General features: G+C 37.6%; 1 protein-coding gene across 5 annotated transcripts in view; it reads left to right on the top strand.

Moving 5' to 3' along the window:
* znf385c (zinc finger protein 385C) overlaps positions 1–15,531 on the top strand; it is a 101,952-nt gene that overhangs the window by 49,045 nt on the left and 37,376 nt on the right. Inside the window, exon 1 of one of the 5 annotated variants that reach the window (XM_059554683.1) lies at positions 6,782–7,020. The exons of 3 other annotated variants lie outside the window; for them this stretch is intronic. In XM_059554683.1, the coding sequence (XP_059410666.1) occupies positions 7,011–7,020 (10 nt within the window). In that variant the 5' untranslated portion in view covers positions 6,782–7,010. Of the gene's footprint in view, positions 1–6,781; positions 7,021–12,969; positions 13,134–15,531 lie in introns of those variants that run through there. One more of the 5 variants, XM_059554674.1, reaches the window with a different exon arrangement.

Here is a 15,531-nt window from a genome sequence, read left to right on the forward strand (position 1 = left end):
GTGTCGGTAGTCTCGGTTCGCGCCGCGGCTGCGGCTCTGGAAGAGGGGGTGGAGTCGGCGGTGTGGGTGGCGCAGTGGAGACTCTGAGCTGTTGTATCTGCTGGGTGAGCTCGGACACCTGCGTCACAAGCGCTTGGACCGCCCTCCCTGTGAGGGAGATGTTTTCCTCCTGGGTGTCCATTCTAGCGATACTTCGAGCCGCAAACTCGTCCCACGTAGAAGCGCCTGCTACATCAATAATGGTCAGATCGTTCTGTAACGTATGACAGACACAGGATGTAAACGCAAGGCGTATTTATTGACAAACAGCAAAAAGGTCAGGTAAATGAGCAAGATCATAGGAGACACAGGCGGGCGGACACAAGGCTGATGGACAGATGACGCAGGGACTTCGGTGGACAACAGGTGGTGGTGCTCGGTCCAGTGACGATCCCTTGAATCCCGGTGAGTGAGTAATCCTAGTGAAGAAGCTGTAATCCAGTGTTGAGTGACGATCCAGGAACGAACGACGAAGACAGGAAGACTAGGCAGGAACAAAGGACACAGGAACAGCACGGGAGCACACCGGGGAGAAACAACGATCTGACAACATGAAACACCAGTTACTGAACTTATATAGAAACAAACAATTGAAACCAGCTGGCGCTGCTGATCATCGCTGATCAGTGATCACGCCCACACACACACACACACACACACACAACAGCACGCTAGACGAAAGAGAGAGAGTGAATTCATGAACCGTGACAATCGCTGCAGGTCAGATGCAAGCTAATGAAGTAATGCAGTAGCTCTTTCAGGTAGGGTAACCAGACGTCCCGAAAAATTGAGGACAGTCCCGAAATCTAAACTGTTGTCCCGAATCTGGCCCTAATTGTCCCGAAAATTATACTAAAGCAAAATCTTGAGTAGTTATTGTCTGATAAACATTAAAAACTGTCTGTTGACAGTTCGCGGCACTGTGTACAAAAAATAAGTTTAAGCCCATTAGCGTTAGCGTTACAGAAAGGTCTGATTTACGCACTGTTACAACAGTCATTGTTTTTTTTTCTTTTTACAATGACATTTGGGTTCATGATTTTAATTTTGTTGTTTCTTGTGGCAGACTAAAGAGTAATGACAGACGGTTGATCTTTGAATAAGGTTTGAAATCCATTATCTTTTATTATAGGCTACGAAGTCTAATATCATAAGCCCCCCATCCTGTCACCCAAGACCGCAGACACCAACCTTACACTCTAACACTGGTAAAATGAAAGTAGTGTTAGAGTTAGTTAGCTGGACTTCACAACCACACAATTTTGCTGAACACAGTTGATTCTTCCATACATATGTTGCCAATTAAAATCTGTTTTATATTTCTCATACCATCACCACTGTCTACCTGAAAAAGTCATACGATATTGAAACAACACCACACTGCAAAAAATGCTTTCTTAGTTACTATTTTGTACTATTTTGTTTCCAGACAAATAACTACAAGTTTTTTTTTGTGCAATAACATTTCAGAAAACAATATTTTTTTTACTTGTCTAGTAAATAATTCTTCATGCAAAAATAAATGAATTAATTAATTAAAAAACGACACTTGGGAACAAATAATAAATAGTAGTTAAGTAAAACATTTTTTTGCAGTGGGGCAAGTAAATGATGACTTGCTTTTCATTTTAGGGTTAAACAACTTTAATGTTTACATACCAAGAAATATAAGGCTGGACTCTCTGGCAAATGAAGAGAATGCTGGACATCAGATGGAGTCGCAAATTCCTGAAGCACATTTTTAAAAAGACAGTACAACTATGATCAACAGACCAATCCATAAAAGAGATTATAGATAAATTTGATTGGTTGAATAATCTCTACTTGCATCTGCTTGAAGGAAAAACCCATCTAACTTCTCTTTGAAGTGTGCAATGAGTAGTTGTATGACCATGGCATCCACATCATTTTCACCTCTGGAAAGAATGCTTCGAATGTCATCGTTGGTTTGCTTTTGAAAAATTCAATTATGATTTGTCCACACTCCTGAATAGACAATTCCAAACATCTGAGCACTTTTTTGTCAATAAGCTGTTCAAAATGTCCATATATATGCCTCTGTGTGAAGAGATATGGCCATTTACACTCACAGAAATATTTCACCCAAAATTTAAGATTTATGTAATTTTATTACATAACAAATTCCCATTTATATTTTTTTCATAATTTTAACACAAATCTACCAACTAAACTTTATACGATTTATTTTCATTAGGATAATAAAACCTATTTATTTTAAATGCATAATCCTCAGGGTTTATGTAATTAGTTTATGTAAAGTGTAATTATTCTTAATTAATAATAAAAAGTTTATTTATTTAAAATACATAAAGTTTATTGTATAAATTGCATAATAATTAAGAGAACTAAATCAGGATAATTAAAAAAGTTAAATAACATTTATTTGAATCATGTTTAATGTATGCTTATATACTAAACCAAATTAAACAATGCATCACATTTATGTAATTGTTTCCCCATCTTATAATAAAAAATAGAATGAGACAAACACAAAAACAACTCTATTAGGTTATTTGTGAACTTACCCACTGTGCAAAGTTACGTCCAGTGGACGTCTTTTTATGTCTTTGCAGACGTTAAAAAAACGTCCATTGAGGAGCCAGAATGAAAGTTTTTATGACGTCTTTTTTGACGTCTTCTGTACGTCCGATTTAGACGTTCACAGAACCTCCTTACAAGGTTAAAAACTAGTTCAAAAGTGGTCAGTGGAAATATTTCAACATCATTTAAGGTTCATTTAGGCATCATTTATACTGTTTCGGGACCAAATCAACACTCTCAGGATGCATTAGATTTAGACTCATGTTATTTCAATGTAATTTCCAGACACTGTGTTTGTCCTAAAATCAAGAAAATAAAATAATCTTCATGAAATAATGAAATAACTGATGATTGAGACATTAAATCTCTGAAGATCTCAGCAGAGGAGGATCAATTTACATCATTTACATCAACATCATTTGAAGTTACCATTGTGGTGGACAGTGTTTGGTTTAGTTGGGATCTTGGTCCTCATACTTCTTGTGTTAGCTTATCTCTGGCTGTTATAACTGTGTGTTATAAAACACTTTTATTGTGGCAGAGAGCAGTGAGCTCAAGTGCTAACATCTTTCTTTTAATGTTGAATAAACTATAGCACAATAAGTTATTAATGTTTTGTTGCAACTCTGTATTTATTTTCATGGACAGACACTTTGTAGAAATAAAGAATGTACTTATTTTTAAGAAACACATCATGTAGTCACACACAGACATCAAGATTGTGGATATGCATCACATCAATGGTGACAATTAAAACTAAAAAGTCTGGAAAATAAGGATGATTTTGTGATATGAAGCAGTTTTGTTCGTTTTGATTGTCACCATTGTTGTGATGCATATGCTAAATCTAGAAGTCTGTGTGTGTGAGTACATGATGCTTTTGTTCAAAATATTTCAAACGCATGCATTTTGTCCAACTTCACAAGGAGTATTTCTCTCTTGGTGCCTGTACTGCAGAGTTAAAAGGTTTAGGAGATATATACAAACAAAACAACACTTATTTCATGATCTCAGATACTTGTAATGTGATGACTTTATCATCACCAACAAAGAGCTGATAACACCTGAGCTCTCTTAAACTTGTCTTTCTTTACTACAACAACAGTGTTTCACAAACACACAGTTATAACAGCCAGTGACAAGCTAACACAAGAAGAGTGAGGACCAAGATCCCAACTAAACCAAACACTGTCCACCACAATGGTGACTTCAAATGAATCAAATATCAACATTTAAACCTCTGTTAATTCTCAATAAGATCTTCTCTAGATGTCTGACAGAAATAAAGTCAATCTAATAAGTGAAGCTGTTTGTGGAGATGTTTGATCCTCCTCTGCTGAGATCTTCAGAGATTTAATGTCTTTGATTTGCAGTTGATTTTACCACATGCTCAGTCGTCAGTTATTTCATTATTTCATGAAGATTATTTTATTTTCTTGATTTTAGGACAAACACAGTGTCTGGAAATTACATTGAAATAACATGAGTCTAAATCTAATGCATCCTGAGAGTGTTGATTTGGTCCCGAAACAGTATAAATGATGTCTAAATGATCCTTAAATGATGTTGAAATATTTCCGCTGACCACTTTTGAACTAGTTTTTAACCTTGTAAGGAGGTTCTGTGAACGTCTAAATCAGACGTACAGAAGACGTAAAAAAAGACGTCATAAAAACTTTCATTCTGGCTCCTCAGTGGACGTCTTTTCAACGTCTGCAAAGACATAAAAAGACGTCCACTGGACGTAACTTTGCACAGTGGGTAAGTTCACAAATAACCTAATAGAGTTGTTTTTGTGTTTGTCTCATTCTATTTTTTATTATAAGATGGGGAAACAATTGCATAAATGTGATGCATTGTTTAATTTGGTTTAGTATATAAGCATACATTAAACATGATTCAAATAAATGTTATTTAACTTTTTTAATTATCCTGATTTAGTTCTCTTAATTATTATGCAATTTATACAATAAACTTTATGTATTTTAAATAAATAAACTTTTTATTATTAATTAAGAATAATTACACTTTACATAAACTAATTACATAAACCCTGAGGATTATGCATTTAAAATAAATAGTTTTTATTATCCTAATGAAAATAAATCGTATAAAGTTTATTTGGTAGATTTGTGTTAAAATTATGAAAAAAATATAAATGGGAATTTGTTATGTAATAAAATTACATAAATCTTAAATTTTGGGTGAAATATTTCTGTGGGTGTTTCGATATCTGCAATTGTAGGGGATGGGGTTGCATTGATCATGTGACGCTGAAGCCAATAGGTTCCCTCCATGAGCTTGCAAACGTCTCCTGTCTCTTCTCCAGAGATTCCTTCATGAAGATGCATCTCCTCCATCTTCTGACGTTTCACTTCAAGACTGTCATAACTTTCACCAGGTGGAAGAGCAGGCTGCCATCTTGTACAACCATACGAGTCAGTGGAACTTCGTTTTCTAGTAGTTCCGGTGTCACTTCTTTGGATCCTATGATGACTTAGTGTATTTGTCGATTCAGGTGCTCTATGCGTACTTTCAGCTGTGAAAGAACAGATTCATATCCACCCCCAACCTGCTTGTCACCCAACATGTCAGCAAAAGACTTTGGATACTGGCTCACTATTTTGCGACTAACAGTAAGACACTGTGATCTGGTGGGGTTTTTGTCATGTTTTCTCATTTCGTCAGCAAGGATTCTAATCATTTGTCTTCGATCAGAAGGAAAAGGTCTCTGTCCATTCTCAACAGCACTTTATACCGTCTGGCATTAAGTTCCAGGGAACTTGGAAATTTTCAGTCCATGAATGTGTGGCTGATGCTAAACTGCTTGATGTTGGCTTTGAGGAGCTTGATGGAGGTGAACCAAGAGTAGTGTTTGTTTCGGGGGGAACCGAGGGGAGAACCTCAGCAGGTGGCAGTACGACTGTGCAAAGTTATTTGTGTAACTTAAACAATGTAGAAAACCGAACGCAATAAATAAATAAAAATAGATTGGCTTACCGTATCAGTCAGTTGAACAGTCTTCTCAAGCTCTAAAATCCACTTTTTCTCACAGACGCATGACCGATTCTTCCTCCCATCTTCATGAAGTTCATGTGACGTTAACCGTTTCTGCTGCGTCACAGGCAACTCATATTTGAAAGATGCACAGAAAAGCTTACACGAAACGAAGCTCACACGAACCAAAAAGCTTAAAGATTAATTACAAATTCACAAAAACTCACACAGTTGGCACATCAGTTGGCATCACATCTCATCTTGAATTTGAGCGTGAATAAAATCAATCCCACAATGCAATGCATTTACAGTCTGATACTGTATTAGGAATTTATCGGGAGGAAAACAGAAATGTGCTGTATATTTACAGCTGTTCTGTAAGTTATACAGCCTTGTGCTGTATTATGGAAATACAGTACAATTCTGTAAGAAATTCGCTGTAAATTTACAGTAAAGGGTTAGTGACCCTGGACAACAGAACCAGTCATAAGGGTCCAAATTTTGAAATTAAGATTTATACAGCATCTGAAATCTGAATAAATTAGCTTTCTATTGATGTACAGTATGGTTTGTTAGGATATGACAGTATTTGGCTATAAAAAAAAAACATTTGAAAATCTGGAATTTGAGGGTGCACAAATATCTAAATATTGAGAAATCACCTTTAAAGTTGACAATACAAATTAATGATTTTTGTCATAAAAGATAAATTAATCATTTTGACCTATACAATGTATTATTGGATATATTTGTACAAATATACCTGATGACAGGTTTTGTGGTCCAAATACATGTAGTTAATATTACTCAGTACTTAAATCTATAATTACACTGTAAGGACACCTTGGCCTTAACTGTCTGGGTTTTACCTTAAACAAAACAAGCATTTTTGCTTCCACATACTGTTTTCATTTCAGATTAAGAGTATGTGTGCTAAATTATCTAGAATTGTTGGAGGGGGAAAAAAATACCCCCCACCTTTCACAGACGCACACAGAATTATTTAGTCGAAATCAAGGACCGTGAAAGGAGAAAATAGCACCAGCTAATTTTCCCATCTGTGCCGTTCGTTCAGGTTAAGCGGCAGGCAGCAAAAAGAGCGAGAGAGGAGGTGGTAGTGGTGGAGGGGGAGTAGATGGGGGTAAAAGACTGTCGATCATAGTCTCTCCCTCCTCCTCCTCCTCCTCCTCCCGGTCCCCGTCGAGGCGCGCAGATCAGCGGAGCACTGAGTGGCGAGCGCGTGGAGCGTTTCTTCTGACACATCAACTCTAGGACCAGAAACAAGAGGGAAAGAAAGACACATTTCAAACTGTCGGAGAGTATTTATCAACCGTTCTGATTTTCCTGCGCTGATTAGTTTTTTCTTTTGGTTGGTTTCTTTTTGGAAACCAGGATAGGCTACCTTTCACAACATGCTGATCGGTAAGTCAGTTCCGACAGATATGTTGCTGTATTTGTGTTTTTGGCATATGCTGTATAAAAGTCGTAAATGTGGTAACATTGCGCCGAGGATGTCTTCTCGTGCCCAAACTCCTCGCGCTCTGCGCCCTCACCACGGCACGCGCAAAGCTTTTCAGTCTAGCTTCACTCGTATCGCTTTAATCGATCCGACATAAGGCTGAAACGAAAACTTTCCAGAAAATATGAGGCAGGCGATGTAGAATTTTCCAGAAGCAGAGATGCTCAAGAATCTGTGTGTGGCAGATTTTGTTGCTCGCGACGCTGCCAGGTGCGCGTGCGACTGTCATACGCGTGCCATCAAACGGCCTTCATTGTGTCAGCCGATTAACTAGGATGGCGTTTTGTCCAGTAAACACCTGCAAAAGCCTGGACCTAATTTTACAAGTCCAGCGTGAGAGATTTTTTGGATCCATAATCCCGGTTTAATCGGTAGCAGGTGCCATGGTCCATTAAACACTCGTTTTTACGTCTCTGTAGTGCGAGAGACCAATAGACAGATACAAAAAAAAATAAACATGAGAGAACCAGAGACGATTTAAGAATGCTGTGTATTTTTGTTGATCTTTTATGACACGGCCGAGCGCATTGGTATGACATTAAAAAAAAACTTTAGCGCTCTCTCTCTCTCTCTCTCTCTCTCTCTCTCAGTGAGGCAGACTACAACAATGCAGAAATTCGTTTTATTCGTTTATGCATCGTAAAAATTCTATTCTGCACATTTAATGAACAAACATGCGATTATAAATATAATAATAATAATAATAATAATAAAACGGCCTAGATGTCACTCACACGCCGCACTGTGTGCGAGTACACATTTATGATCACATATTTATATACATATTTATTTTCAAGAATGTTTTCTTTTTGATTCATGCGATTTTTTCTTCGATTAAAGAATTTATTCTTTAAAGTCCTCCTTTTTTTAAAGGCATCTCGTCTCCTCAAAGAACCTGGTGTTCCTCACATGAGCTCAAAGCAGCGGAGCGGAAAATTAAAAATGATAAAGGATTGATCCTGCACGCGCTGAAAATGCTTTATCAATAACGCAGCTCATTTAAGGAAATCGTCCGAGTTTTCTATTTTTCTTAGCTCATGAATTTCGTTGAGATCGAAGCCATTTGCTTATGCATTTCATCACGGTGCTTTTTTCTTTTTTGGGTTTCCATTTCTCACCATTTTTTAGTTTTCCCCCCCGATCTTAATAGTTTTTAATAAACTGTGCTTAATATAAACGTATATTTAGTGTACAAAAATACAGTGTATTTTTTATTACTATCATTTGTATCTGTCATTTTTGTTTTTATTTGTAAATATGTGTTCTAATTCTATTGGATATTTTTCATTTCAGTTTTTTATATAATTAGAATTACTGTGTTTTAATATACTTGTTCTAAATGTAATATTTAATTTAATTAATAGAACACTTAATTTAGATTCTTGTGAGTCTTTTGTTTAAATAAAGACACTTAAGTTAAAGCCAAGAAAATGGAGGGAGGAAAAGACAAAGAGAAGAGGAAAAAAGAACAGAAAGCTGCAGCATGAAATGGCTCCAGCATTCAGTCACAGTTCCTCTGAAATCAGCACAAAGACCATCACCATCAAGTGATCGTGTCTGTATGTTAACTATCCATCACCCTGCACTCAGGCGTGAATTACCTGCTAATGTGAAGACCTGAACAGCTCAGGTTATGGGCACAAAGGTCATGCCCTTGACATTCTTTAACAGTCTTGAACAATGTACATTTTATTTAAGTTACGTGCATTGACTGCACCTTGACCTTCATTTTTTAGTGTTAGTTAAACTGGTCAGTATTTTATTATTGGTCAGTAAGTTTTTTTGTATTTTTTTAAACATAAGTGCTTTGCATAAATCAGCTGCTAAGATAAGACTCCGTTTCCCTCTCAAACATCCTCCCCTGTAATTGCAGAGGTGTTTGAATGTGAGTGCTGCTCTCTGGGCTGAAGTCACACCACAAACATTAGATATTTGGGCTCTGTTTTCTCAACCCCCTCTCTCACTGTCATGGTTTCAGTTGTCGTGGCAGCGCCCAGCCCATGTGTTTGTAAGTGCGGGGAATGCGGTAATCCCATCCTTTAAGCGAATGCTCTTTCCCAGCCGAATACTATATGGCACGCTCCTTTAGGAAGGCCACACCGAAACACTGCAATCTTAGTGTAAGACATTTTATTCACAATTCTTGTTTTTTATTAGAAACATATCTGCAATTATGAAATTGTTAGGAACTCCATTGCTCCATTGAAAGATTTTAAAAGAAAAATAAATAGTGAAATGTGTTATTTAAATGTATTGTTTGTAGAATGCATGTTAACAGGAACATTTACTATGAAAAATGATTATTATTTTTCCACCTAATGTAATTTTATGAATAGATTGTTAACAGTGGCAGGAACTTAATAGCAAATGTGTTTTTATAGTCATTTTACAGAGTCTAGAATGTGGCTCCTTCAATCAGAAGTTAGAATCTGTTTTATCATAGAGATTTGATCCAAAGCCTTGCACCCTTCTACAAAAATCTGCTGTGCTTCTGTCACAGATATTCGCTGCAGATTTGCCACTGGAAATTCAGACACTGCGTCAGCTTTTAATTTTCAGATCATTTTACATTCTGGCCTTCAGCATGGCCTCCAAATATTTACCACCCCACATTTATCAGCCCGTGACGCAGTGCACTGATCCATCATTTTATAGCGACGTCCAGAGCGAATGGTCTGAAAGCTGCGTTCCTTTGTAAGATTCTGCGTTTCAGATCACCGGAGCCTCTCATTTGGTAATGGTGGTTATATTCAACTCATCTATTTAGTGACGCAGTGAATGTACGTCTGCTCCCTGTAGAACAGCGAATGAGTGACAGGGCGAGTGATTAAAATGAAATGACTGCATGGGCTTGATTGGCCTGTCAGTACGTCTGATGTGCTCGTGTGTTTGTGTGTACGAGTGTGTGACAATGACAAGAGGGTAAGGCATATGCTCTCAGCAGTGGATACAAGACAAAAAATGACCATCTATGAATATGTGTTTGTGAATGTTTATCAAAACAGGCTGAGAGTGAGTGTGTGTGTACAAAGGAGATGGTCTTTGTCAATGCACTGAGCTGTTGTTCTAAACACAAACTCGCCCTGCACTTGACTTCATGACCCAGAGAGAGAGAGAGATGCAGGATGAAACAGGGATCGTTGAGTCTGGACTCACCTGAAATGGACAGAAATTTGCTCTCTCTCTGATTAGAGTGTGACAGTCTTTGAATCAGCTCAGTGCTGCTGCAACCAACCCATAATCTTTCTACCCACACAACTTGCTTTTCTTTAGCTTCAGTCTCTCTCTCTCTCTGTCTCGCTGAGTAAATACCTTCTATTCCCGTTCCTTTATGAGGAAGCTGATAAGGAATGTCTTTCATCCACAGTATATTGGCTGCTTCCATCCCAGCTTAAGAGAATGTGTGTGTGTACGCCCATGTGCGCACAGTTATTTTAGGATTTAAGTTTTTCCTGTAGCCCAACCACAACAATACTGTCTGTCTATGTATTTTTGTGTGTTTGTTTTGTGTGTATGTCCACACTCTATATATGGAGCTGCAATAATGGAGTGGTTCGAGATTTAGCTTGTACTTGCTAGAATGACCATCATGTTGTTTAAAGAATTAAGCCAGATGTCGAATTAACCATATAAGACAGCATCAAAAATTAATTTAAATTCTGTCATGAGACATCATTTAGAATATTCTATTGGAATATTCCATTAGAATATTTGTTAGAAAATAATGTTCCTTTTTTCATTTTATTGGATTGCTATTGTATTGTAATGATATTATTGGTTCGTAATCTGCATGGCCTTTTTATCAGGAGGAAAGAATAGCAGTTTTAGAGATCCCTTAGAATAATGCGTGCTTATGGATCATGCATAATAGTACCTGGGACATTTATTTAAAATATCTATTTTTTTACTATACCTTTTAAAAAAAAACAATTTTCAGATGTTTTTATTTTTATCTTATGCTCACTTAGGCTGCATTTATTTGATCATAGACACAGTAAAATATGAATACTGTTTAAAAAACCTGTTTTCCCTGTTTAAATATTATATCTGTGATGTCAAAGCTGAATTTTCAGTAGCATTACTCCAGTCTTCAGTGTCACGTGATCCCTCAGAGATAATTTGATATGCTGATTTGATGCTCAAGAAATATTTCTTATTATTATGAATTTTAAATACAGTTGACATTTATTTTTATATTCTTTATATTATTTTGGAAAGTGTAGTATATATTTTTAGGATTATAAAAAAAAATAGAAATGTCAAAACAATTGCATTTTTAAAAAACATAATTTTTTGTAACAATATGAAACTTGTACTCTCACTTTTGATCAATTTAATCAAACATCCTTGCTAAATAAAATGTTCTGACCCCAAAGTTTGAATGATTGTGTATTTTAATGTTTAATATTTAAATCACATTTCATTTAATATAGTTTTAATATCTGAATTTAAAACTGCATCAAACTGCATTTGCAACCCATTTTACTTCCAGAATGTTGATGTTATACAAAAAAATTTAATCAGGAATTAAATAGATCCTGAAAAGTTGATGTTTCATATCAGACTAAAGCAATACCTGAAACCTAAAAGTAATGTTGCAGTGAGTTATGGAGAGGAAAAATGTCCCATGAATCAAGCCATATTTATTTGAGTATCTACTTGCTGGGACCCGAGATGGAGGATGAGATGTGGAGGCTAAAGGCCAAGTTCTCCCTCGAGAACTTCAATAATTTGCTATTATTGCCATCGTATTTATTGTGTTAATGTTATTCTGAATTAAATTAGTGTGTTGACTATTGACAGGTTTTTGGAAAGGCTGCATTACTACAGTTGCTTGCATAAATAGATAATTGGCTTTTGGTTAACATTTATTTATTTTGAAAAGGCAGATATTTTCAGAAGTGAAAACCTTTTGTTTTAATTTGTATATATTTTGATGAAACTCAGTGAAAACTGGTTTTCCCTTTTGAAAAACATACACTGATAAATTGTGAAATTAAGCATAGAATGTACATTATGGAAATAAATAAGGCCTATTTTTCATGCTGACATCAGCTATAGGTTTTTTTTTGTTTTTTTTGTGAAAGCAAATGGATAGTGTGTTGTAATGTCAAGTCAATCTGTTGTCCCAGTGGTCACGTCGAGCTGCTCACAATTATATTGACACATTTAAGAGTGGTTCCTGCCAGTAGTTTTTTGTCACCTTGTCAGTTCTTTCTCCCTCACACAAGTGAGCAAGTCCTCAGTGCCAAATCATTTATCCTCTCGCATCGTCTCTGCTGTGGGAGCCATTTTGGTGTCACAGTTTCACTGTAGTAACTGAGCCGAGAGGGGGCAACAGAGAAACCGCAGGACCAGCTTGAGCCAGCATAACAAAAAAAGTACACCCCCTAAACCCCCCCCCCCCCCCCGCCCCCCCGTCCCCGTCCCCGTTCTCCAGGCCAACTGGCCTTTTTGGTTCCTTTTGTCACTGATGGGAAGGTGACTTTGGCGTGTAGCCACTGTTATCTCTGCTCTGCCTTGACTCATAGCGATCATTGAGGTCATTAAGGGCAGGGAGGGGTCTAACTGCCCCCCCTACTGGACACAGTGGTGCCAATGTTCTCCAAAGGCACTTTAAAGTGGGGGTGTTGAGTCTTAGCAGTTTTCCTTGAGTGCTAATAGCCCACGTATTCACACTGAGCACACACACAAAAGGATCAGAAAGTGGAAGGGCAGGGTTGATTGGGGGTAATTTGGGGATTTTGGAAGGGCAGCTATTTCGATTACAAATGTCCCTGGAGAGAAAGAGGGGAGGAGGGGGAGGGAACAACAGGGATAACATGCACACACTCTTGCATGTGCACGCACACATATAGCATTGTTTTGTTGTGTTGGCAACATTGATACATGGGTACACCGTGGGATGCTGGAGGTGTGTGCGGTGGCCTAGAAACATCATCACACCCGTGGTTCCGGACAGGAGGGAGAGGGGGGTCTGGAGATGTAATCCTGTCTTCAGGCTCCTACAAAGAAGGTCAGTACAGCCTATGGGCCCACCCTCTCCTCTCCTCATCATTTGTTCACTCCTCATGTTGTTCTAAACCCATAGGGTTTCTTTTTTTCTGTGGAACACCAAATGAGATGTTTGAAAGAATGTTCATGCTGCTCTTCCATATACATCTCTCATATCTGGGAAATGTAATGTAAATTTTTATGATTTTTTCCACTTTTTCAAGACTCTAAAATGGCTCAGGTTACATATATGGTTCCCTGAGAAAGGAATGAGACACTGTGTCTTCTAGAGGTTGCTATGGGGAATGCCTTTGGCGTGACTGGTGTCTGGAGCATATATCTTTACATGACAATGACATTGGTGACAGCCTTTGGCAGGGATCCTCATATCTGGCCCACAAGATCCACCTTCCTGCAGAGTTTAGCTCTAACCCTAATCAAACACACCTGAGCATGCTAATCAGTGTCTTCAGGATGGTCCTCCAGGGTAAGGTTTGAGGAACCCTGGCCTATGGTGTCATTACCGGCACGACCACAGCATAAAAGGGCACCGGGAGAACATGTCATATGCTTCTTCGTCTGAAGCTTATGTCCAAAGCACGTCAAGGAAACTAGAGGACGCAGTGTCTCGTTCCCTTCTCAGGGAACCATGGTTACATACGTAACCCGAGACGTTCCCTTCCAAAGGAAATTCGAACTGTGTCATCTAGAGGTCATGTGGACCTGAGAGTGCCGTGCCTCATAGAGAAACCCTCTAGCTGAGGGGATCCTCACCAGCTGACTAAAAATAGTCACAAGAGCAGAGCTCTAGATAATCATGCCCATTTCTGTTCCTTGAGGACAGCTTTGATCTGGGAACAACATGTTCACAGGCACTCTTCAAGAAAAGGGGAGCACCACCATGCCCAACCACGGGAGCTAAACGCACTGCACCCATGCGCCAGTTTATCTCGGAAATCAAGCAAAAATGGAAACCACTGCCACAAATGTGTCGTTATTTCCAAGAGAGGGGAACACACTCTCAAGAGAACATGTACTCTCCTAGTCATGCTTAGCTTATCACTAACATAAAACAAACAGGCAGTGAATATGAAGAAGAGGATGACTTGTTCTCTCGGCACCCTTTTATGCTGTGGTACTGCCAGTAATGACATCATAGGTTGTCGCTGGTAATGACATCATGTCATTGTCTGTTTAGATGTATGCTTCAGACATCATAGGCGTTCCCCATAGTGACCTCTAGAGGACGCAGCCCGAGGTTCCTTCAGAAGGGAACAAACTTAATTTCCAAAAATTAATTGTAATTTTAAAAACACTGTATATTATAAAACATAAACTATGCCCCTAGATTGTGACAACACTAGACTGAGGAGAATTAAACTGAGATTGAAAAATGTAAAGCTGCTAAAAATTTTGATACACTACCATTCAAAAATTTGGGATTAGTTAGTGGGGTTGAACAAAATTAATACGTATCTTTAGCAAGGATGCAGTGCATTGATCAAAAGTGACAGCAAATATTTATTTCAATGTTACAAAATATTTGTTCCTTTGAACTTTCTGTTTCTCAAAGCATCCTGAAAAAAATGTGTCATGGGTTCCACAAAAATATTTAACAGCACAACATCAGCATATCTGTATCATTTCTGAAGGATGTGACACTGAAGACTGAAGTAATGACTGACAAAAAAAATTGTCATCACAGGAATACATTACTTTTAATAGAAAACACTTATTTTAAAATGTAATAAAGAATCTAGAAAACTAAAACAATCATAGAGGGAAATCTAATGAAAACTAAACTGACTTAAAAAAATATTATGTAAAAATGAATGAAAGAAAAAGATCTGTTTCTCTCTTCGGAGCTTGATGGGCCATTTCATCTTTCATTGAACAAAAAGGCAGTGTGAACATTCTTTAAAATGTCTCCTTTTATTTTCCACAGAAAAAAAAGTCTTTAAAGGGTTAGTCAGTTAGCCTTTCTTCACAAGTCTGTGCTGTTTAAAAGCATGACTAAATCTTTAAGACAGAAAAGTAATTAGCCTGCTAGTCACTTAGGATGTAGTCTAGTTTAATGTCTGGTTTAATTCAGATAAGCCTGTAAGCCTCTTAGTCTGGAGATGTCTTGATTGGCTTAGTTTTGGATTTGATAAAAAATCAGTCTGTGCTAGTTATGCAATCAAATATGATATTGTCAGTGTTTTTTGATGTGTTTAAATGCATACTTATGAGTGAGAGAGAGCAAGAGAAAAAGATGAAGAACACAACCGCTAAGAACTATCCGAGTCTGTTACATGGAAGGTCATGTCACTTAATGTGCTGGGGAATATATTTCCTATGAGATACACCAAGGCTACAGAAGGATAGAGAGGGTAAAAAAGGAGACTTTGATGTTGTGTGTGTGTGTGTGTGTGTGTGCG

The sequence above is a fragment of the Carassius carassius genome, chromosome 1 (assembly GCF_963082965.1).
Source record: "Carassius carassius chromosome 1, fCarCar2.1, whole genome shotgun sequence".
NCBI lineage: Eukaryota > Metazoa > Chordata > Actinopteri > Cypriniformes > Cyprinidae > Carassius > Carassius carassius.